The sequence below is a fragment of the Coenobita brevimanus genome, chromosome 59 (assembly GCF_032717465.1).
Source record: "Coenobita brevimanus isolate Jiangsu-jjx chromosome 59, ASM3271746v2, whole genome shotgun sequence".
In the NCBI taxonomy this organism is placed as follows: Eukaryota; Metazoa; Arthropoda; class Malacostraca; order Decapoda; family Coenobitidae; genus Coenobita; species Coenobita brevimanus.
Genome location: NC_137012.1, coordinates 30,320,899 through 30,343,872, shown reverse-complemented (window position 1 = coordinate 30,343,872; position 22,974 = coordinate 30,320,899). Strand labels below are relative to the sequence as shown.

Genomic DNA, 22,974 nt, shown 5'->3' with positions numbered 1-22,974 from the left:
CAATATGACCAGATGGTGGAACAGGCCAGTTATACAAATGTATCTCAGTCCTCTCCCTGTCCCTCATGAGGAGAATGGTGGCGAGTAGAAGAAAAGAAACACTGACCTGCAGTCCACAGGGTTCACATTCAGATGAGCTTGTGGTTGTAACTGCTGTAACTACTAGTATCCTATTAGTTAAGTACAGTATGTGAGAAAGGAGTATGTCCCCTCCATGATCTCCTAATAGAAACTGCATTAAATGCCCAAGCTCATACAGTACTTTTGCACTAATCTGCCATTTAAGGTGACTGAATCATTACTAATGTCTCCTGCTTCTTGCTCACATAACACATCTCTCTCTCCTTCACTTCTCATCTACCATATGGTTCAGACAAACCTTCCCAGAATAAGCATATCATAAAATCCATTTACTGTACAACCCAGAATTTCTCAATGGCTATGACCTAGAACTGTATACTGTCCTGCACCTGAGATATAAATGATGCCCAATACTTTTCCTCATGTCTTATACTTCTTAACATCAATAGCAATCATAAAAATAATATACTACCCAGAATTTTGCAATGACTAAGATCTATATAATGCAGTATGTCTGAACTATAACTGATGTTCAATACCTCTCTTTCACATATCACATATGTACTTCTTTCTTAACATCAATAGCATACCCCATCTATCATACAGTTCGGTCTAACCTTCCTAATGCTGATGTACCAACTGTATTTTTAAGAATCATCGACTACTACTCAGAGCTCCTAAATTACTATGATCTAAATTTAAGTGGTTGTATAATAACTGAAATCCCCTACTTCCCATTCTCATCATATACGTCTCTCTTAACATCACTTGCATAAATCACCTGCCATACAGCTAAGCAGAACCTTCCCAGAATCAGCATAGCTAATTTTTTAGCAATCTTCTACTATGCAGAACTCCACAAGGACTGTGTTCCAAAATTAAAGTGCCAGATTATAACCAATGCCCCTTACTTCTCATTGCATATACATCTCTATTAACACCAACAGCATGACTCATCTATCAAACAGCTTGAATTAAAACCATGTCCCCTTCTTCTCACTCTCATGGCACATTACTGTTCCCCTAATGTCTCTTCAGTACACCCTTCCCAAACCTATCATACCTGACATAAAGAATCATCAAATACTCAGAACTTAATCAATACAACCTAGAATAAAGTGCTGGATTATAACTGAAGATCCTTACTGTTCTCTCAAGGCACATTACCTTTCCCTTAATGTCTCATCCTTCAAACCTCCCCACCTCTATCAAATGTTTCTTTTTTTAAGATTCATCTAATATTCAGTATTACTCAGTATAAAAAACATTTAGAATAAAGTCTTGGATTATACCTGCTATCACCTAAGTCCACATCTTGGTGGCAAATACTGTACTGTACTTCTCTCTCAACATTAGCAGTACGATTATTCTACAAGGGTCACTCAGACCTTCCTAAAGCAATCATACCTCTAAAATAACCTTCCATTCAGGACCTGTCAATTACTATGATGCAGAATAACATTTAGAGCACAATGTGCATGATCAGAACTATACCTGTCTTGAATTCCCACTGTTCAGACAATACAATACTAAGCTGCATATTTCTCATATCAACAGTAACCTAACGTTTATGATTGGAAATGTTATGTTCAGAACTACCACTATCTTGAATTTCCACTTTTCTGACAATGCTAAGCTGGGAATACTTCTTGCACCAACAGTAACCCACCATTGATGATATGGAATGTTATCCTACATCTAACAATTGGAAACCTTAGTCTACTAACAAAGAACTATTTTATGCAGCACCTCAAGTGACATACATACAATCCACCAAGTCAAACAATCCCTTACTTTGTATCTTGCACCTCCTAAAATATTACACATGCCATCCACTTCTGTTCGATACTACCAAAAACTTTCAGAGTGATTTCACAGTCTAAATAAACTACAGTGTCTTGTGTCTCCTAAAATTTTAAATATACTAGTATCAGCCACTGCTAGTCCCAGACATCTGGTATCAACTTCTTAAGCTGACTTTCACAACCTATACAACTATACTAGGGCACACCAGCTATGCCTTACAAGTAATTTCGCCTAACTATGATGAGTTAGCCTAAAAATTTAAGACGATAGTAACCTTGAACAAACTAATTTTTTTAATGTGAGATGAATGTGAAGGTTATAAAATAAAAAAATTATGTGGCAGCCATCATTATAATAACATTTATTATTGCCCTAAGTTTCGACATACCATTCACGTCTGGTAGCTGATAATGTAAGGTATATAGGAACAACAATACCAACAACACTCTAAATATATATATATATTTATATATATAGTCTGAGTGGCAGGAAAGAGATTGGGAGTAAAGAGGGACAACAAGCCTATAAGGTTCTGTTGCCTGGGACGATAAATGGCAGCAAACTAAAGTAAAGCAAATATCACAGAGAACCAAAACGTGAAGAATTAAAAAAAAGCATCACTGGGGTATTATCACATACAGGCAGTCTATACTGACTAAAATCAACTGACTAAAGAACCAAGCAATGATGCAGGAGGGAATTCTTTTTATTTTTTATATAGTAATAGTTTATATATCCATTGCTCTTCCTTAATGTCTCAAAAACTCAAAAACAGACCAAAACGGAGTGTGTGTGTCCTTGATGAGAGTGGGTTTAATAATATTCCGTGGGATCTAGAGGCCAGGTTCGAGTGGCACAGGAGGCTTTGTAGCACCTCGTCCTTAGCCATTTACTTTGCATACTACACTTTAACATTCTCCTGTATGTTATCCCTGTCACTTTAACAATAATACAGTTTGCATCACTTACACACAAGAGGATATTGTGGTGCTATGTGCAGAATAAATCACTAAGGAAGAGGTATTGAGAAACAGCATCTCTCCCTTAGCAATTTATGTTGCATATTACACCTTAACATTCTCCAGTGTGTTATCTATATTGTTTTAATATTGATATACTCTGTGTCACCAACATACAGGAGAATATTGAGGAGTAATGTGAAATCATTAAGAAAATGGTGCCACAAAGTCTCACATACCATCTACTACACAAGCCCATATCTCGGACGTGGGTATAATATTCCGTGGGTTTCTATTATATCTCGGACGTGGCGCCAGGTGGTGTCGGGTCTCATATTTTGCTAGGCTGAGAAGGCTCCCCAGCAACTCTTCCCCAGTGATTTATCCTGCATATTATTACACCTATTATTTCCTCTTATGTTATTTGTGGTTGATATCAATACAGTTTAAATAAATAACAAGAGAATATTAATGTGTCACATGCCGAAATAAACAGGTAGGGAAGAGGTGTTACAAAGTCTTCTTAACTGATGGGAATATGAACCTAAAAGCTGCATTCACATCAAGTAAGAAGACTCGCTGACACGATTTCCTTAGCGATTAATTCCACACATTACACATGAATAATCTCAAGCATGTTACTGTAACTCCTCAGTGACTAATTCTATATATTACACATTAACAATTTCCTGCATTACTGTATTTATATCTATCTGAAATTAGCATACTTTGAATATATATCACAGATGACAATATCAACGTGTCATATGCTGCAATAAATCGTCAATGAAGCGATGCCATGAAAGTTTCCTCAGCCAGCATGAATACGAGGCTACTAGTGACTGTGTGTGATGAGGGTGGGCGCCTTCACTCCATCTTTGGCTGGTGATCACAGAGGCGGTACCTTAACCCACCCTGCCCAGGGACATCACCTATATTTCACCCTCACTGGATGATTTTATTCAACTTAGGATAGTGGGTCAGATTCTATGTGGCCTTGGAGACTATGTAGCATATTTCTGGTGCAGTTTATTTTCACATTATACCTTAGCATTCTCTTTTATGTTATTAACAGTAAACCACTTTAATATTACCACTGTTTATGCAAATAACATAAAAGAGAATACTGAGGTGTACAATGCAGAGTAAACCACTCAGGGTGGGGGTTACAAAATCTCCAAAGTCACTTAAAATACAGCCCTGGCTCATGTATTTGGAGGGGTCAGACACAGCCTTCACAAACTCCTTCAATATGAGAGACTTCTCCTATGGTAAATAAAATCATCTGGTAGCAGCAAGACTAAGCTAAAGAGGACGTCACCCGGGATTCAAGGGGGGTCAATCTCGGCACCAATTAGCAACAACACAACAATTAATACAAGTCTCTAATATAATCTTTTTTACGTCTCTATGCTCTAGTATCGCCTAGTTATATCACAGTCAGTTGGAAGGGGGGTTGTTCAGATCGAGAGCAGCAAATTCTGCCCGGTGTGTGGCTGAGACGGTGACCGACGGGGTGGTGGAGGGGGTTGAGTTTGGGGCGGTGGTGGTCAGATGGTTAGGGCGTCGGCACCCCATTTTGGAGCGGTGCAAGTGGCGGTGGAGGTCCCAGCGCCGTGAGAAGACCTTGCCACACGAATGACACGTGTACGTTCCTTTGTGGACGTGGCGGTGATGGTGGAGGGACATGGGGTGGCGGAACACCTTATGGCACTCCGGACATGGGTACAGCTTCGTTTTATACTCTGGGGCAGCCTCTAGCAATCCTGGGTCCTCCTTCACCTCCACTAAGCCCCCCACCATCTTGCTCTCAGGGGCTAAGTCCAGGGCATCCTCAGGGTACACTGGTATCGACACTCCTGGGCTGATCTTGACTTCAAAGGTGTCGCTCGTGTCAGTCGAGACGGCATGGGTAATGGTCTGGGCAGCCGAAGTAATTTGCTGTTGCTGCTGGTGGTGTTGGTGGTGGAGGGGATGCATCTGCTGCGACTGCTGCTGTGACTGCTGCTGCTGCTGATGGTGGTGGTGGTGGAGGGTTGGTGGAGGCTGGTGATGGTGGTGGATAGGGGGCTGCTGGTGGTGGTGGAGATCTTGACGTTGGAGATGCTGCTGTTGTTGATGATGATGATGATGGTGGTGGCTGAGCAGAGTTGGCTGATGGGGTGGCAGGGGTGACTGGTGCAGGGTTCCGTTGGCCTGGGGTTGTGGCAGGGGTGGCAGGGGCGGGCGCAGGGACAAGTTGAGAGCCTCGCAGACAGCATTAGCACCCCCTGGCGGCGCTGCTGTTCAGAGGGAGAGGAGGGATCCGGGGTGAGTATAGGTCAATCCTGGCTCGAGTTTTGTGTCGTGTATCATCATTATCATCATCACCACCCAACACCTCACCCAACATCGCCCGCCTTTTTTGTTATGCATCATCAATCTATGGCAGTGCTTTCTATTAGCATCAATTTAGAGCATCAAGAGTTAATTCTATGAAGTCTTTCTGACATCAACAGTTATTTATATGAAGTTTCTTTCTGACATCAACAATTTTATGAAGTTTCTTTCTGACATCAAGTTATTTTTAAAGTCTCTTTCTGATCAAGTTATTTTTATGAAGTCTTTTTCTGATATCAACAGTTATTTTTATGAAGTCTCTTTCTGACATCAACAGTAACATCTATCAACTCTGTTTCTCATCAAGTTATTTTTTTAAAGTCTCTTTCTGGCATCAAGTTATTTATTTTTGCTTAAGTGTTTCTGAGCCAGGCGGCCACACACCAACAGCTCCAGCTAGCAGTGAACTTCGAGGCAGACTGGCCCTTGACCTCCCCAAGCCACCCTCAGCCACACACAGCCTCCAAACGGCCCCCCCTCACACACCCGGCCACCCGAAACAAGCAGCGCAGCACAGCATAATTGGCCACAGCACAAGATATATGGCCACAGCACAAGATATATGGCCACAGCACAAAGATAACTGGCCACAGCACAAGCCATCGGTCCAAGCTAAGCCAAGTAAGTTCTTCGTCACGTTGCATGGCCACACTATGAAGGAGCGGTCAATTGGCCACGCGGCCCCGAGAGAATTCCCTAAACATGGCCCTCAAAACGGTTCCTAAAAAAGTCCCCTACTCTCTCTCTCTCTCTCGTCAACTAAATTTGATGCCCTGGACCACTACAGTACAAGGAGGAGCATGCAAGGGGTCAGGAGCACAGGGAAACCCACCACAACGACAATACAGTGAATCCTCGTTATAAGCGACCGTTTCAACTTTTCTTTCTGCAAGTTCCTCAGCAAATCAAGGGGAAAACTGTGTAACAACCCTGTCACTCCAGGGCACTTTTTCTACCGCCTCTGCTACTGCTGGATGATTCTATCAAGTTCATGGGGAGACACTGCAGTGAAGGGGTTAATGAAGCTATATCTAACCCCTCCCACTGGAAATATCTATCCACTGCTGAATAAAATCATCCACTGGTAGTAAGAATGTGAAAAATATGTCTAGATTAAAATGGAAAAAATTAAAGTTCCCCTAAATTTACGGCAAAATACGTGCATTAAAAATATGTGATATTCTAGAACCCACCCCTTTCTTATAACGAGGAATGTCCTGTAAGTTACCACCTGCAGTCCTCAGGCTTCACACACACATACACACACACACACACACACACACACACACACACACACACACACACACACACACACACACACTCAGGCACAAACTAACACAAAATGATCACTTATGTAAATTAAAAAGGTAAAAAATGAATTGAGAAGTGAAGGAAAAATTGAGACTTTTTCTTTCTTAATCAAAAGACAATGAATCACATCATGCAGAAAAACAAGCACTGCCCTCCACAACAATGAGTAATGAATGAACAAGCAGCTAAGCATATTTATAATTTTTTAATAAGAAGAAAGAGATATTTCTGCCATAATAAGTTTGTCTTCTTCAGTGAGACCATCTGCTTGCTTGTAGTTTAGGGTATACTCAGCCAGGCAGATCAGGGTACACCACCAACAACAACAAACCCAAGAGTACAAGCAGCATCCCTTTTATATTATTCTTGTTGCTACCAGATGATCCTACTCAATTTAGGAAAGGCTTCAACTACTGAAGGAGCTTATTAACACTGTGTCATCCCTAGTTCCAAAAGTCCATCCTAAGCTGAATACAATCATCAGGAAATGACAAGAATAAAACAGAGAAGACATTCTCATATCTTTTAATAGCATCTACCCATAATCACGATTCATTCCAAATTTGACTTATATTTGGCCAATACTCCCACCTTTACACACCTGCCCACCTCACTCTAATTCCATCACCTGTAACTATAATTCTAATGCCGAATGGACTATAGTGCAGTGACTGAGTTAAGAGTGAGGGAGTATAGGTGAGCGTGGAAGGTCAAGTCATGGCCAAGTATAATTCTAAATCTGTAACGGAATCTACACCACAGAGCACCTTACCAACTTGACCACTGTCAACAGAGAGTAATGAGACGTACTAAAGTAAATCCTCATGTGTTACCTACATGGATTCTCCTTTTCGCTAAGTTACAGTTTACCTGATGGAGGTTGGCCACTCCCACAACTTGAATACCTAGTCATAGTTATGTGAAACTTAATTTCTAGTTATGAGGCAGGAACGAGTCTCCCCAGTTATTTGTAAGAGCAACTCTCCCAAATGACTACACCTGGCCATCAACTGAACTGACAGGGGTTAATAAACTCCGTCAGGTTAGTACAGCTGCACTATAATCTCAACTACTTTTCTATCCAACAAAAGAAGGATGGTGGACTGGAACATGAGGGCAACTTAAGTCTGGTGTCCAATGAGTTCACCACAGCAGATCAACAACACGACACATTCACTCCAGCCACCGTGAATGATTTCCTCTATCATCACCACAGCTGTTATGCATCCTCTGCTGTACCATCACCACAGCTGTTATGCATCCTTTACTGTACCATCACCACAGCTGTTATGCATCCTCTACTGTACCATCACCACAGCTGTTATGCATCCTCTACTGTACCATCACCACAGCTGTTATGCATCCTTTACTGTACCATCACCACAGCTGTTATGCATCCTTTACTGTACCATCACCACAGCTGTTATGCATCCTCTACTGTACCATCACCACTGATGTTATGCATCCTTTATTGTACCGTCACCACAGCTGTTATGCATCCTCTACTGTATCATCACCACAACTGTTATGCATCCTCTACTGTACCATCACCACAGCTGTTATGCATCCTCTGCTGTACCATCACCACTGCTGTTATGCATCCTTTATTGTACCATCACCACAGCTGTTATGCATCCTCTACCATCGCCACAGATGTTGTGCATCCTCTAGCGTCGCCACAGCTGCTATGTATCATCACCACAGCTGCTATGCATCCTCTACCATCCTCACAACTGCTATGCACCCTCTAGCATCACCACAGCTGCTATCCATCCTCTACCATCACCACAGCTGCTATGCATCCCCTACCATAACCACAGCTGCTATGCATCCCCTACCATAACCACAGCTGCTATGCATCCCCTACCATAACCAAAGCTGCTATGCATCCCCTACCATCACCACAGCTGCTATGCATCCCCTACCATCACCATAGCTGCTATGCATCCTCTACCATCACCACAGCTGCTATGCATCCCCTACCATCACCACAGCTGCTATGCATCCCCTACCATAACCACAGTTGCTATGCATCCTCTACCATCACCACAGCTGCTATGCATCCTCTACCATAACCACAGTTGCTATGCATCCTCTACCATCACCACAGCTGCTATGCATCCCCTACCATAACCACAGTTGCTATGCATCCTCTACCATCACCACAGTTGCTATGCATCCTCTACCATCACCACAGTTGCTATCCAAGAGAAACAACTAACACTGGGAGACCTACCACAAAGGAACCACCAGCTCTAACCTCCACACCAATACACTTTACATTTTAAAGAATAAAACATACATTAACACCCATATTTTTAGTGCCACATGATGCTCTCTACCACCTCTTCCTCACTATTTCACTTCTCCATTCAGTGTGCAGATAGTTTCCCCTATAGTGAGTATGCCATCTATGTTGCTATTAAACACACACAAATGGCATACAAAAGAATGTTGAGAGTAATATGCAAAATAACTTGCCATGACAAAAGTGCTACAAAGCCTTCTATGCCACCTAGAATATGTCCAAAGGAGTTATCAACATACCCTAACACACTGCAAGGCGCTGGAGAGGGATGCCTTCATGTGATGGCACTGATATAACCAGATAACTCACTGCCCAGTCCTGCAAGTCCCTCAACCTCTCCCTATCCTTAGAAAAGAGGATGACAGAATGCACAAAACAATTTCAGCCAACAGTCTACTGGGTTCATGTCCAGGTGTAGATGCGGCAGTCAAACTACAAACCATCCAAAAATTTAATTCAGGAACAAACTCAGTCCCATAAATGAACAACTATGGGTATGAAAAGTTTTTGGCCAACCCAATCTCTTTCAACTGTAGTAATCAATCTCTGGATCTGCAGTTAACCCCTTCAGTCCAAACTTTTCATATGATTACTCTTTCAGTCCAAACTTGTAATTTCATTCTTTCCATCTCCAGACCGCTTTATTCAGCTTTGGAGAAACTTTTACAACTAGAAACGATTTACCCCTTCACTACTAGAGGCCTCCCAGAAAAGCTAATGAAATCACTTGGCATTACCAAGAATCGTTCATTAAAACATACCACCTAAATGAAGGGGTTAACAAACAATCTGGACGTATAACAAGCTAATTGCATTTCATAGCTGTAGTATTTGTCACTGTATTTAAAAAAAAAAAAAAAAAAATGTTGCCACTCAATAATTCCTTTGACAATGAAAACGAAAACTAATTACAGTACTACGGTAAACAAAAACAGGCAGAACTATTAAGCTATATACAATTAGAAGCCAATTAGAGCAGGGCATGTCTTATATAGAAGCAAGGTACAGTTACAAATTATTTCTCCATGTACATGAGTACAGGAAGAAGATTTTGTACTATGCATTTCAGATTTCAATAGTTTTCGTCTTTTTTTTTTTTTTATTTTAAAGCCACCCAGAAATGCTCATGGTTTTGTGATGATGATTTCTGTATCAAATACAACTGTTTTCTTGGACTGCCTACACATGTGAATGTTGACTTCAAAGTTGTATATATTAGGGATGCACAAGTAGCATTTTATGTAGTATTATTAGGTCAACAAAGCATTAGTTATATACAGCATTCATATATACCATACAGTAAGGTACATAAAAAGGCAATATAGTGGGACAATGTTCACCACATTCACCATCTTCCAGATATGAGTTGCTAGAGTATGTGTACAAATTCTCCTCATTCAAAGTTGCTTTGGTGGTGGGGAGGGATTCCTTCAAGCAGCTGCACTAACATAACCACGCAACTCCATTGCCCAGTTATACAAGTGTCCACCAACTCTCTCCCTATCCCTCAAAAGGAGGATGGTGGACTGCAGGAGAAAGGCAACTTCAGCCTGCAAACCACTGGATTTACATCCAGATAAGCCTCAGGCCAAAACAACAACAAAGCTGCTATTTAGCTGTCTGACTGTGAAATGCAAACCTTGTACTTATTCCCCATCATAAAACAATACAATTTCTACAAGAAACTCACTCCAGCTTAGGTTACAGCTGTCTTATTATTAAATCTCTTCAATATGGTGGCCTATTTTATGGTGATGCCTTTATTGCTGTCCCCACATGAATTTATTCAATTTTGTCAAGACCTCTCTTACTGTAGTTTCCCCTCCCCCCACATGATTTTATTCCACTTAAACTGAACAGGTTAATGGAGGCTGCTGTTAACAATTTCACCACCAAAGCTCTCTTCTAAACTGAATACAAATGTCTGTCAGTAAAAAAAATTACTATATACAGTGGTAACTGTACTGAGCTGCTGGCGAATGAACACCTATCATTCATTTCAAAATGCTCATGGCTGATTTGACGTTAGTATGAGTTTTATGTATTTATTTATATATCCATTCATATATTTACTTATTTTTCTGTTTCTGGCTTTATACTAACTCAGAAAGTGTCTCACCAAAAGTTGTTAAACAAAGTACAGTAGTATTTTGCAAGCACACAGCCTTGATATTTAGAGAAAAGCAACTGTACATTAACCCCCTTCAGTCCAAGAATGACATATTTATCCCACTCTTGTTGTATCCTGATGATTATTCAGCTTAGGAGAGACTTTTTAAACTGAAGAGGTTACATACAACCTTCATTAACCCCCTTGCTACCAGGATCTTTCCTTACCTCAACAAAATTATCTAGCAGCAACAAGACTCCACTTCATTACCATCTATGCCCTGCTCCCTCCTGGGAACCTCCAAGAGGGGATGGCCATGAGAAAATCACCTCCAGGACACACTATCCCCACAAATTCACTTCCTCAAACATTCCTCTCTTCTCTCTCATCTGTATACAGCTCCATTCTCTTCTTCCTTATAACATAATGTCTGTCATTATCACCACCACCCTCACTGTGATTTTGGTGTGCATCCTTTGCATATGTCCATACCTTTTCAATGTAATGTACTACACAGAATTCCTTTTATCATCATCATCATCTAATCCTGTGTTGCCCCATGAGAAGCGTAAGAGCCCGGGGCAAGGCAAGGTGGTCCTGACATTTTAAGTTGAAAGTGACCAGCCTCACTCATCCCTGAGTGGCATCATGAGAGCAATAAACCTCAACCATCCCTTGGATATAAACCTGCAAAGTCTCAGTCCAACTTGAGTGCCTTAATTACCCACTAAACCACCAAACATCATAATTTGGTTATGTGGCTGGCTACCACCCAGCTTAGTAAATGGTTTCCTGGTGTGCATGAAACTATATGGCTTGTCACTCAATGTACAGTCATCCGCAGACAAAAGGAAGTGGAAAGAACGACAGAAAGAAAGACAAAAGTTTAGGAAGGAAGAGAGGAAAGGGCGGTCCCCCAGAGCAGAACTACATCAAGAGAGTGGATGGTGAGTGCCCCCCCACCTACCACTATTCCTTCCATCCATTCAGTAATTCCATATCCCACTCCTCTTTCATTCCTATATTCCAAAATACTCATTAAATTCCTCTATCGCTTACACCATCCTCTCTGCCTATACTTGCAGCTGTTGTGAGGTCATTTCTACAACTTGAAACCTAGAAATCTCCCTGTCACTCACTGTCCAGGTTTCACTTCTATAAGTCTCTGCAGCAAAACATTTTCATGCAGGGTTCCCTTAACTTACATAATAACCATCCTTCCTTCAAAATACAGCCAAGTTTTCCAATTACTCTTGTCTCTTGGTATGAACTCTCATTAACCTCATCCTCCATTTACCCATACTAACACAACATGGCTCCCAGAAATTTAAAACTATCAAACCACTTAGGCCATTCACAATCTGCAACCTGCAATTTACTGTGGTTCTCCTCTCTAACTATACTGCCTGCCAAAATCTACAGTACCATATTTTTTCCTTTCACATACCAATATATTATTTTTCTTTATTCACTTTGAATTTTCTCCTTCTAGCAACTCATTCACAATCATTCTCACTTGCTGGCAACAAAACAGCATTGTTAGTATACTGTACAGGCAAGGTAACAGTTCTGCCCATTACAATTTAGCTTCAGCTTCACTGCTATGCCTGGTGTCCTCATTTAAAACTCTGACTAAACTCCGTCCATATATATGTATACATATATCTAACTATCTATCTATTGCCAGACGCCTCAATCCCGTTTGGGGTGGCCACAAACAAATCGCCTCCAAGTCGCCCTGTCCCCCGCCATTTCACTGCCCTGCTCCCAACTCACACCCCTCTCTCTCATATACCTCTCCACCCCATCCCTCCATCTCATCCTCGGCCTCCCCCTCCCTCTTTCCCCCTCCACCTCACTCACATACACTCTCTTCGTCAGTCTCTCACCCTCCATCCTCTCCACATGGCCAAACCATCTCAGTGTGTTCCTCATAACGCTTCCTATCACATCCACATCCACACCACAACGCTCCTTTATATCCTCATTCGTCATCCTGTCTCTCCATGTGACTCCACAGGCTCCTCTTAGATAACTCATTTCCACTGCTCTCACTCTTGACTTGTGTCCTTCCAACAACGTCCAAGCTTCACTTCCGTACGTCAGAGTTGGTATCACAATACTGTCATGTAGTAACTTTTTCACTTCCATGCTCACTTCCCTGTTTCTTATCACTGCTTTCAAAGAACCAGCAACCTTTCTTCCCTGCTGTACCCTTTCAAGCACTTCACCCTCCAAACCTCCATCCTTACTCATCACACTACCCAAGTACTTAAATGTACTCACATTTGCCAATTCCTCACCATCCAACCTCGCTGTACATTCACTGACTTCACCTCTCTCAAAGACCATCACTTTACTCTTCCCTACATTCACCATTAGATTCCGTTTCTTACACACTCTCCCAAACTCATCCACCAAGCCTTGCAGCTCCCCTTCGTCTTCACTCAACAACACAGTATCATCTGCAAACAACAGTACAGGGAGTTTCCAAACACTATCCTCTCTCACCAGGGACACTCCAACATCCACTACCCTACCTTGTACCTCTTTTATTACCCCATCCATGTACAGATTGAACAACCATGGAGACATGACACATCCCTGCTTCAACCCAACTTTCAATGAGAAAAATTCAATTAGTTCACCATCCACACGCACTGCAGCCTTCGCACCATCGTACATACTCTTCACAGCATTCAACAACTTCCCATCTACTCCATATATTCTTAACACTTTCCACAACCCTTGTCTATCCACCCTGTCATATGCTTTCTCCAAATCCATGAAAGCCGCATACAACTTCTTTCCCTTCTCTAGAAACTTTTCCACTAAAGATCTAAGAATGAATATCTGATCTACACAACCTCTTCCCTTCCTAAAGCCTCCCTGTTCTTCTCCAACTAATTTCTCTGTTCTTTCTCTAACTCCGTCAATAAGTATCCTACCATACACTTTTCCTATTATACTAAGAAGACAAATGCCCCTATGATTACCACACATTTCTTTTTCCCCTTTTCCTTTGTACAAGGGAATAATTATACCTGACTTCCAATCCTCCGGGACTCTACCTTCCTCCCAGGCCAATCTGCACATCTTCCACATCCATTCTACTACTATCTCTCCCCCATGCTTCAGCATTTCACCACACACTCCATCAATTCCTGGGGCTTTCCCTGATTTAACTTTCTTCATTGCTTCCACAACTTCTATCCTACAGATTTCTTCCTGTCTTCTCACCTCCCTCCTTCTCCCAGCAGTATATATATATATATATATATATATATATATATATGGACGGAGTTTAGTCAGAGATACTGAACACCCAAGGTGACATAACACATCCCTGTCCTAAAGCTACTGTATGATTATTCTCTAAGAACTACCTTCACACACGTGGCACTACCTTCATGATAGGATTTTATTCCCCTTAACAAACTCCCTCCTACACCAAACACATCTAACACACTCCAAAACCCTTCCAATCCATAATGTACCTTCAAATCTAAAGATGCAACATACAGCTTCTTATACTCTGCAGTATACCTTTCAACTCACGTCCTCAAGGTAAATATCTAATCTATATAACTTACCCTTTCTAAATTCACTCTTCATTCACCACAACCCTTATTCTAAGCCAAGAGATTGCATTTAGAGGTTACTGTATATACACAAAATAGTGAACTGACTGGTAGGTTCTAAAAACAAGCTTTTCGCCAATACATTATAGAAAAATACAGCTATGACACAGAATATTTATTCTAATCTAACATAGATTCCCATCCCCTTACAGCTCAACTGATGCCTAAGTTTAGTCAGACTGGAGGGCTGATATGACTATTAACCAAGGACACTCATCCCAGCCTCATAACTACAGTTCATCAAATTTCATACAACCACAACTTAGTATTCAAGTTGTGGAAGTGGCCTGTTTCTGTCAGATGAACACAAACAGACTATAGTGCTTTGTAACTTCATGACTCCAGCTGAAACCATCTGGTCAACTTAGCCCTTTCATAATACTGTCATCATTTCCAGCTTAATCTTGCTACCTCCAAACTTTACCAAAGACAAACCTTCTTGTAGCAAATGGATTACTGACAACTATATCTCACCTCTCCCTTGTAAAAAGTCTCTCCTGTTCTAAGTAAAATCATCTGGTGGACTGTTTTGGTTAGCTTGCAAGAAACCACAATTTGAACAAAAATTAATGCATGTTACAGTTTATCAACTCCAACCAATTCATGAGGACACCTTCACACAGTGGCAATGATATGGTTATATGAATGTCCCTTAACTTCCTCCATATTCCTCAAATGATGGATTGTGGAGTGCAGGAGGGCAACTCCTGCTTGCAGTCCATCAGGTTCACATTCAGACGAGCCTAGAGCCACAAAAACATGCTACTGTCACACAATTAAATGCAACTTTGAGGAGGCCTATCACAGCAGTAGTAGTAGTAGTTGCAACCACAGGCTCATCTGAGCATGAACCCAATGGACTGCAGGCTAAAGCTGAGCTCCTCCTGCAGTCCACCAGCCTCAGCTAGAGGGATAGTGGGGGAGCTGAGGAAAGTTTGTATAACCAGGCAGCAAAATAACTCAGTTGTATTAGTACCACCATTTAATGTGCTACAGAAATGCCCCCACACATCTACCAATAAACAGTCTTACCATCTGTGCACAAGATCCAGCTGACAAATACTTACAACCATTATATAACTCAACTAAAAGAATCTTTATTTACATCCAAACACTTTGGCACCCCATGACAACTTTGACACCCCCCTTTGACAATTTTGGTACACCATGACAATTCTGGCACACAGCATGGCAACTTTGGTACCCAGTTTGAGAAAACCAAAACAATTCAGACCCCTTCATCATAAACCAACAAGACCACTGTGGCTCCCTACAACAACACAAGATAAACAAAATGCTAGCTAGTACCAATATTAGTAGCCCTGTATGAACTACTGGGTATTCAAAACAATCCAACCCTTTCCAAAGAACCCCAGAAAGAAGACACTTAGAACATACAACAACCAAAACACTCCATCTCTTTCTACGTGACCCCTGTGACATGAAGACTCTGGCACCTCATACAACCATCAAAACAACCCAATTCCCTCTTCAATGCAATGTACACAGTAAGTCCTTGTTACATATCAGGGATGAATTCCAAATTCTTATAACAGTAAATGTGCAATCATGTATCAAGCATTTGTGAATTCCTTCGGAAGAACTAGCACTGTTGAGAAACAAAATCCAGATTGTTATTATTAATGAAAAATGATATACAACAAGGGCTTCCTGTTAAATGATCATCAATTCCTATAATCAAAAGTAGTCAGCCTGTCTACTACAAATATTACTGAACATTCATCTGTACAACATTCTATAAAGTTATTCTGAGAGGCTGCAACTGCAAGACAGGAGATAGAAAAGCCATAGACAAATTAAAAAGGAATTCTAAGAGAGAGAATACAGGAATAAAACATCACAAAGCTGATTAATACTGGAGATCATAACAAAATCTGATAGTGTATTGAATTCTGGACAAAGATATTTTGATCTATTTAGCCAGAATGAGCACATGAAATTAAGAAAAAAAATATTATCATTATACCAAAATCTGACATGAAAACAAGCAAAATTATAAGGTACAAGAGTAAGAATCAAGCAGTGAAGTCAAAATATTGTTCACTTCTGCAGAAATCGCATTAGAATCAATTTTAAAAAATAAATATAGAATAAAGTCTGCAGTGCAAAAGGGAAAGAGAATTTGATACAAAGAATAGAGACATAACCCCCTGATTCCTGGTAATATCCTCTAAAATTTACTCTTGCCACTATCAATTTTATGCAACTCAGAAAGGCCTCTCATAATGAAGGATTCTATTTTGGTTTTATCTAACCCCCGCAGTTCAAAAAGTCTATCTCAAACTGAATAAAATCATCAGGTGAAATTTTATTCAACTTAGTCTCCTGTACTGAAGGGCTATACTAAGGCCTTACCTATACCCACCAGTTCAAAGTCTTTACTAAGCTGAATAAAACCATCTAAAAATAGCAAGAATAAAAAAAGACATTTCCAGGTTCAACGAGTTACGGAAAGTTTATAAAGACCTGCGATTATCATGACAGAAATGGACCACTAGGCACTGTAGCCCCTATTACTTGTTTATGTTGGTTTTAACCCCGGCAACGAGTTTGCGAGGGGTGTTGGGTGGAGGGCAGGCTATACTCAGCGCCAGCCAACTTGTTCATGGAGCCACTTCCTCTTAGCCACCATACAAGACTCATGGAACTTCAATGTAAAGTTTATGAATAAACGTACCACGTGACTAAGACTGGTATTTTCTCACTTAAACAAAAAGGAAGTGGAAGAAAAAAAACACATGAACAATGACTGAGTTTACTCCCAACTAGTTTTGCCTGTTGAGATAAGCTCTTCTATTCTTCCACTTTTCTTTTACCTCTTCCATATCTATTAAAATGTCTCTACAACAGGAAGCAATTTACCTTATCCAGTTTAGAGGTGACCATCAGGTATGAATCAAATATCTTAGCCAACAAGAGTTGATCATTATGAGGTGTGAATAATTAGCCAATACAAGGCAACTGTTGTATGAGGACGTGGCTCTGAGGATAAGTTTGCTGGTGTGGAGTATAGAGAGCAATAAGGGGCTGGTACTCACCGCCTGGTTCGTGCGTCCCCCCAACTCCATCCTGGCTGCCCACTCCACCAGAGGGTCCCGGCATCGCTGGGGGAAGCAAGGCACACGCTATAGTGCTTTGAGTTCGGGGTAACAGTCTCATATTCTAAATGGAACTGCGAGATTTCATAACATCACATCTTCACCGATTAACTTACACATTACACCTCATTACTTTCCTGTATGTTATTCATGCAAAATATGTCAATACAGTAATAGCAGTTGTTCTTTTACCCTCAGGTTCTCTACATGAATTCAATGGACTGCAGGCAGATATTGCCCTTCTCCTGCAGTCTACCATCCCCTATAGGGTGGACAGGGAGGAGCTGAGGGACATATGTATAACTGGGCAGCAAAGCCACCCAGTTCTATCAGTGCCATTGCATGAAGGTGTCCCTCTCCAGCACCTGTCTATAATAAAGCAACACATAATAGCATACAAAAGAATGCTTCGGTGTAATATGCAAATTGAATCACAAAGGAAGATATAGTGAGAAACCTCCTTAACCACTCAGAATACAGACTAGGATTACATACACATGTACACTCACAGACAAAAGTTCATGGCCTCCATTCCACTGCATTTACGAACAGAGTAAATTGTCAAACAATCACTTAACGATCATATTTTGGTTAATGCTGGACAATTCTATTCAGCTGTGAGAGAACCCTGCCCAAGAAAGGGTTAGGTCTACCATGTGTGCAGGCAAAATGTTACTTTAAAATGAAGCATCTCTAGGTGAAACATGCTTCTGCTCTGTGACTGAGATTAAAAATAAATAACATCAAACTTCAGAACTATTACTGCAATGAAACATAAGCAACCATGAGTGCAGATATGGACAATATGGTGTTAATTCATTACTAACTTGGCATAGAATTACTGTGCTTCACTCTCAGAGCATGTCTGTCACTTTCCTCTCTGACAAAAGCATATGAGTCAACTATGGGCAGAGAAATATGCCAGACCTGTCTCAGTTTTGCAATATTAACCAGCAGAGGAAAAGAAGCACTAAAGGTGAAATATTTGGCAAAGTTTTGCCCCCTACTGTACAAGCTTAACTTATATTCAGCAGAGGAAAGCAAGGGATGAAATAATGTTAACTTTTGTTTATGGAGGTACAAGCTTAAAATTGTACTGAACAGATTAAGTAAGAAGTAGAAGAGGTGATATATTAGATGAACTTTTGTCCCTGATTGTACATGGTCTATTTTATACTTGGGTTAATTTTGGTCTACGGACAAACAACATTAAAGCAGGCGTCAGCTTTGCCATGGGGGGAGGGGGGGTGACAAAGCTGCTTGTGTACTAGGCAGAGGAGTATAAAAAGCCACTGTATGAACAAAGTTGACATCTTACACCCATATTGTTAAAACTGAGAGCATCCCTAATTTTTTACAGGCATTTATGGTACATCATAGTGTTTTGGTGGATGTGCTGGAAAGTGTCAGGTGAAGTACCCGAGATGGCTTTGTTGTGTGGAGAAAATGGGGAATAAGAGATTGACAGGGGAGTGTAAGGGGGAAAGGGGGAGGGGAAGAATGTGGATGAGGTATATGAATGAGGACAGTGTAATTATGAAGAAGGGTAGCCTGATGGCATGTCGGATGACGGGGACAATTTATTTGTGGCCATTATCTGGGATCAAGGCAACAAGCTACAGACAGAGAGAGATGTTAGCAGCTTGATTCCTACTGAATGTAGTCAGCAATGATGTAGAAGGGTCAAATATATTCTACCATCATCACCCTCTTCAGAAATTATCATAATACTGTACTTAAGATTTGTCCATAACTTTGTGCTCTCGGTTTTAACAAAATCAACACAGTACCACAAATTAAATGAAATAGAACAGGTAATTGCTCTTTTACTTACTCCTCTGTCAGAATATGCTTTAGTTTTGCTTTTATGATAATATTAAAGTATTAAGTGGGTATTACAGAGATCATTACTCAGTGGTGACTACAGTGTGTGAAGTCACAGTAAATTCTCTGCAACATCCCTACAATATCTTCCATTCCAATTCACCATTATACTAAGCCATGTCTCGCATCCTTCCACAACTGTTCACACCCCATTACTCTAGCTCTATCACCTGTAACTACAGTCCAATCTACATACAGAATTATAGTTACAGATGATAAAGTTAGAGGGAGAGAGTATGGGCAGGTGTGGAAGGGAACAAGACATGGCTAAGAGTAAGTTTAATTTGGAACAGACAACTCATGTATACAACTGGCAAATACTTATAATCTACACACTATTCAAATTTGTAACAGTGTCGCAGACTGTAACTTTCACCTGACACTCTAAAGCAACAGTGCAAAGCTTGATGCCAATCAATGTGTTTTGTTTCTTAACAAAACTCATTGCCAAGCTGATATAGGCGGCAGTGGCAGCTCTGATGTTCGCCATATGCAAACCCTTACCCCATTCAATGTGGCTACTTATTCTATCTTGTTACATCCTAATGATTTTATTCAGACTGGCACAGACTTCAAAATGGCAGTGCCAGATAAAGCCTTAATAGACCCTTCAGTACCTGAAGTCTACTTGAAACTGAATAAGATCATCTGGTGGCAGCAAGAATAAAATAACAAGGACGTTGCCTGGACTCTTGGGTCAATGACAGATATGTGCATATAGTACAGTTCTACTTAAACTAAATTTGGAAATATCAATAACCATCAGCTCAAAGGAAGAGATTTTGAATACAAATTATTCTAAGCAACCCATGAACCATTCCCACGACTAAGGAAAAAAGGTTAAAGAGTTACTATCAGCCAAGAGTCACCATCTGACCTTGGTCTGTCAATGTATAGATTAATTTTATTTAATGTCATCATAATGCTCCTGAAACAGTAGCTTTGTTTTCAGTGGTAACATATTCATAAACTACAAAAGACTTAAGGTGGCATAGGAGTTTCACAGCATCTCTTTCTTAGCATTTAATTTTGCATATCATCATCATCATTTTTTTTTTTTTTTTTTTTTTTCCACCTAAAGAAAGGATGAGGTATGGTCCAGAAAGGAGAGGAAAACATGACAGAGGGAGAACTAATCCAAAGCATGCCCAGTGAAACAGGCCACACACTCATTCACTGACCATTCAAACCCTCAAAATCAATAACAATCTCTCATAAGGTATTTATAATACCTTTATATCATACAGGAGGACACTGAGATGTAATATACGGAATAAATAATTTACACGAGGATACTGAGGTACAATATTGAGGTGTAATATGCAGAATAAATCACTAAGGAAGAGATATTACGATATATGCCAAGCCACACAGAACATGACCCTTACAGTTAACAGGAGGGATGAAAACAAAGGCTGAAAATTTATTAACGATGGGCAGTAAGCAGCTGGGGTTAAAACATGGTGGGGCTCTGGGGATGGGGAGTGGAGAGGGCATGACCATGATACTTTCTTTTCCACATTTTAACAACTTCAAAATAACAACTTCCCTTGGTCACTAAAGCAAGCACCACAACATAAAATCTCACAAATTACACACAGTCTTTAAGTGTTCTAAATAATATTCTTTTCCTATGTTTTGTTACATTACGTTATGTTACATTCTTCTCACTAGATGGCTGCTCTCCTAGCTGCACAATCTTGAGCTGTTTCCCTACTCAAACCCCTTATTATTTACGTCCTACAGGTGTTTTATATATCAATATTCCCTACTGTTCAAATAATACTGCCACACATATATACTTAAAGCTTAATGTGCATTACAAACAGTTTGAACAGTGAACATATACAGTGCTCTTAAAAGATATTCCTTTGTACAAGTTAGCAACACCCATTTGTACATAAAGTGCTTAAGACTATGGCAGTGAAACATTACTTATTTACTGTACTTTTTTCCTTACAAAATATATGTATTACTTCTTTATTTACAAAATCATTGAGTATTTTTTGCACTACAGCTAACTTAATCAAAGCTACAGACTCTAATATTCCTCGTGAGTACACCCATTGAGCTTACACCTGTCTCTCTCTCTCTCTTGCTCTAAAGGCAACACATTTTAAAATACCAATTCAGATTCACTATAAATATTTTGAACTGAGGTTTACCAATATATACTGCACAACTTGAATTACACTCAAATTCTTACTAGGTTTTTATGAATTCTCAAGTACTGTACCCTGACCTAGAATGACTGCATCAAAAAGCTGGTATGTGTAAGAAGGACAGCTTACTGAGTGAATATAAAATATAAAATACAGTAATAATTTGGTTTTACGTCAGGTATCCCCGACGAGCTAAGGCGTTGTCCCTGGGTAGAGGACTTTGGACTGGAGCATGTAGCATTTTATGACCAGATGCCCTTCCTGATGTCTACCAATGACCCTTGGGTGGATTTGATCCTCCGACCCTTTGGTCAGAGCGGAGCGCTCTAACCCACTGAGCCACGGCTGCTACAGCTTACTGAGTGAATATATGATATATTATGCTAAAAAAGGTATCATACTGAAATATACTAACATTTAATCGCCACTATCTCTGACCATATATGAGAAAATAGTCAGATGAATATTAGTACTATGCGTGAGGTGATTACCGTATTTCCCCTATGATAAGACGCGTTTTTTTTCCAGAGAAAAATGCACTCAAACATCACCCTGCGTCTTAGCACTCGAAGATCAAGTTGAAGAAAGGAGTTTGCCAACCCTCACAAACCCCAGTTACAAGATAAAAGCACTCACGAACCCAAATCACAATATACTAGCATTGAGGAATTCCAGTCATGAGATAAAAGCACTCACGAACCCCACTCACGAGATGCTAGCATTCATGAACCGCTGTCACGAGATACAAAGCACTCACTACAGTCATCAAAGCAGATGACATTACCAAAATTGTCTGCACAATTACTCCGCAGACGACACCCCTCCACAAATGAACAGAATGGAATCAAAGCGGAGAAGACAGGCATGGTATTATAAAACAGAAACTGGCAATATGTACTGATATATTGGTACTGTGTAATAAAGCAATATTACGATAAAGACTCTATTGGCTGAACTGAATGAATTCTGTTGGGGATGTGGGTTGTAAAGGTTCACTCGAGCTACTGAACATAAAAACATCAACTGATGGGAGCTGGATGTAAACGAGCTGTAGCCAGTGTGTTTACATGCATTGTAGTGGCAACTATGAGTTGTTGCTGATGTGAACAGGTATAATATTGTGCTGAACTAGGTACATCTAATTAATAATAACCACAAATATTTGATTAGGTCCACTATGTGATAATTTGCTGTGGCACAAAGAAAAATGGCAC

The 22,974-nt window shown here is 40.4% G+C and overlaps 1 protein-coding gene across 9 annotated transcripts in view; it reads right to left on the bottom strand.

Annotated features, from left to right (window-relative positions):
- LOC145402828 (uncharacterized) overlaps window positions 1–22,974 on the bottom strand; it is a 100,616-nt gene that overhangs the window by 48,530 nt on the left and 29,112 nt on the right. For 5 of the 9 annotated variants that reach the window (XM_080274738.1, XM_080274737.1, XM_080274739.1 and 2 more), the window contains exon 6: window positions 17,655–17,720. In XM_080274738.1, the coding sequence (XP_080130864.1) occupies window positions 17,655–17,720 (66 nt within the window). Of the gene's footprint in view, window positions 1–2,229; window positions 5,129–17,654; window positions 17,721–22,974 lie in introns of those variants that run through there. The other 4 variants (XM_080274742.1, XM_080274744.1, XM_080274743.1 and 1 more) reach the window with 2 other exon arrangements.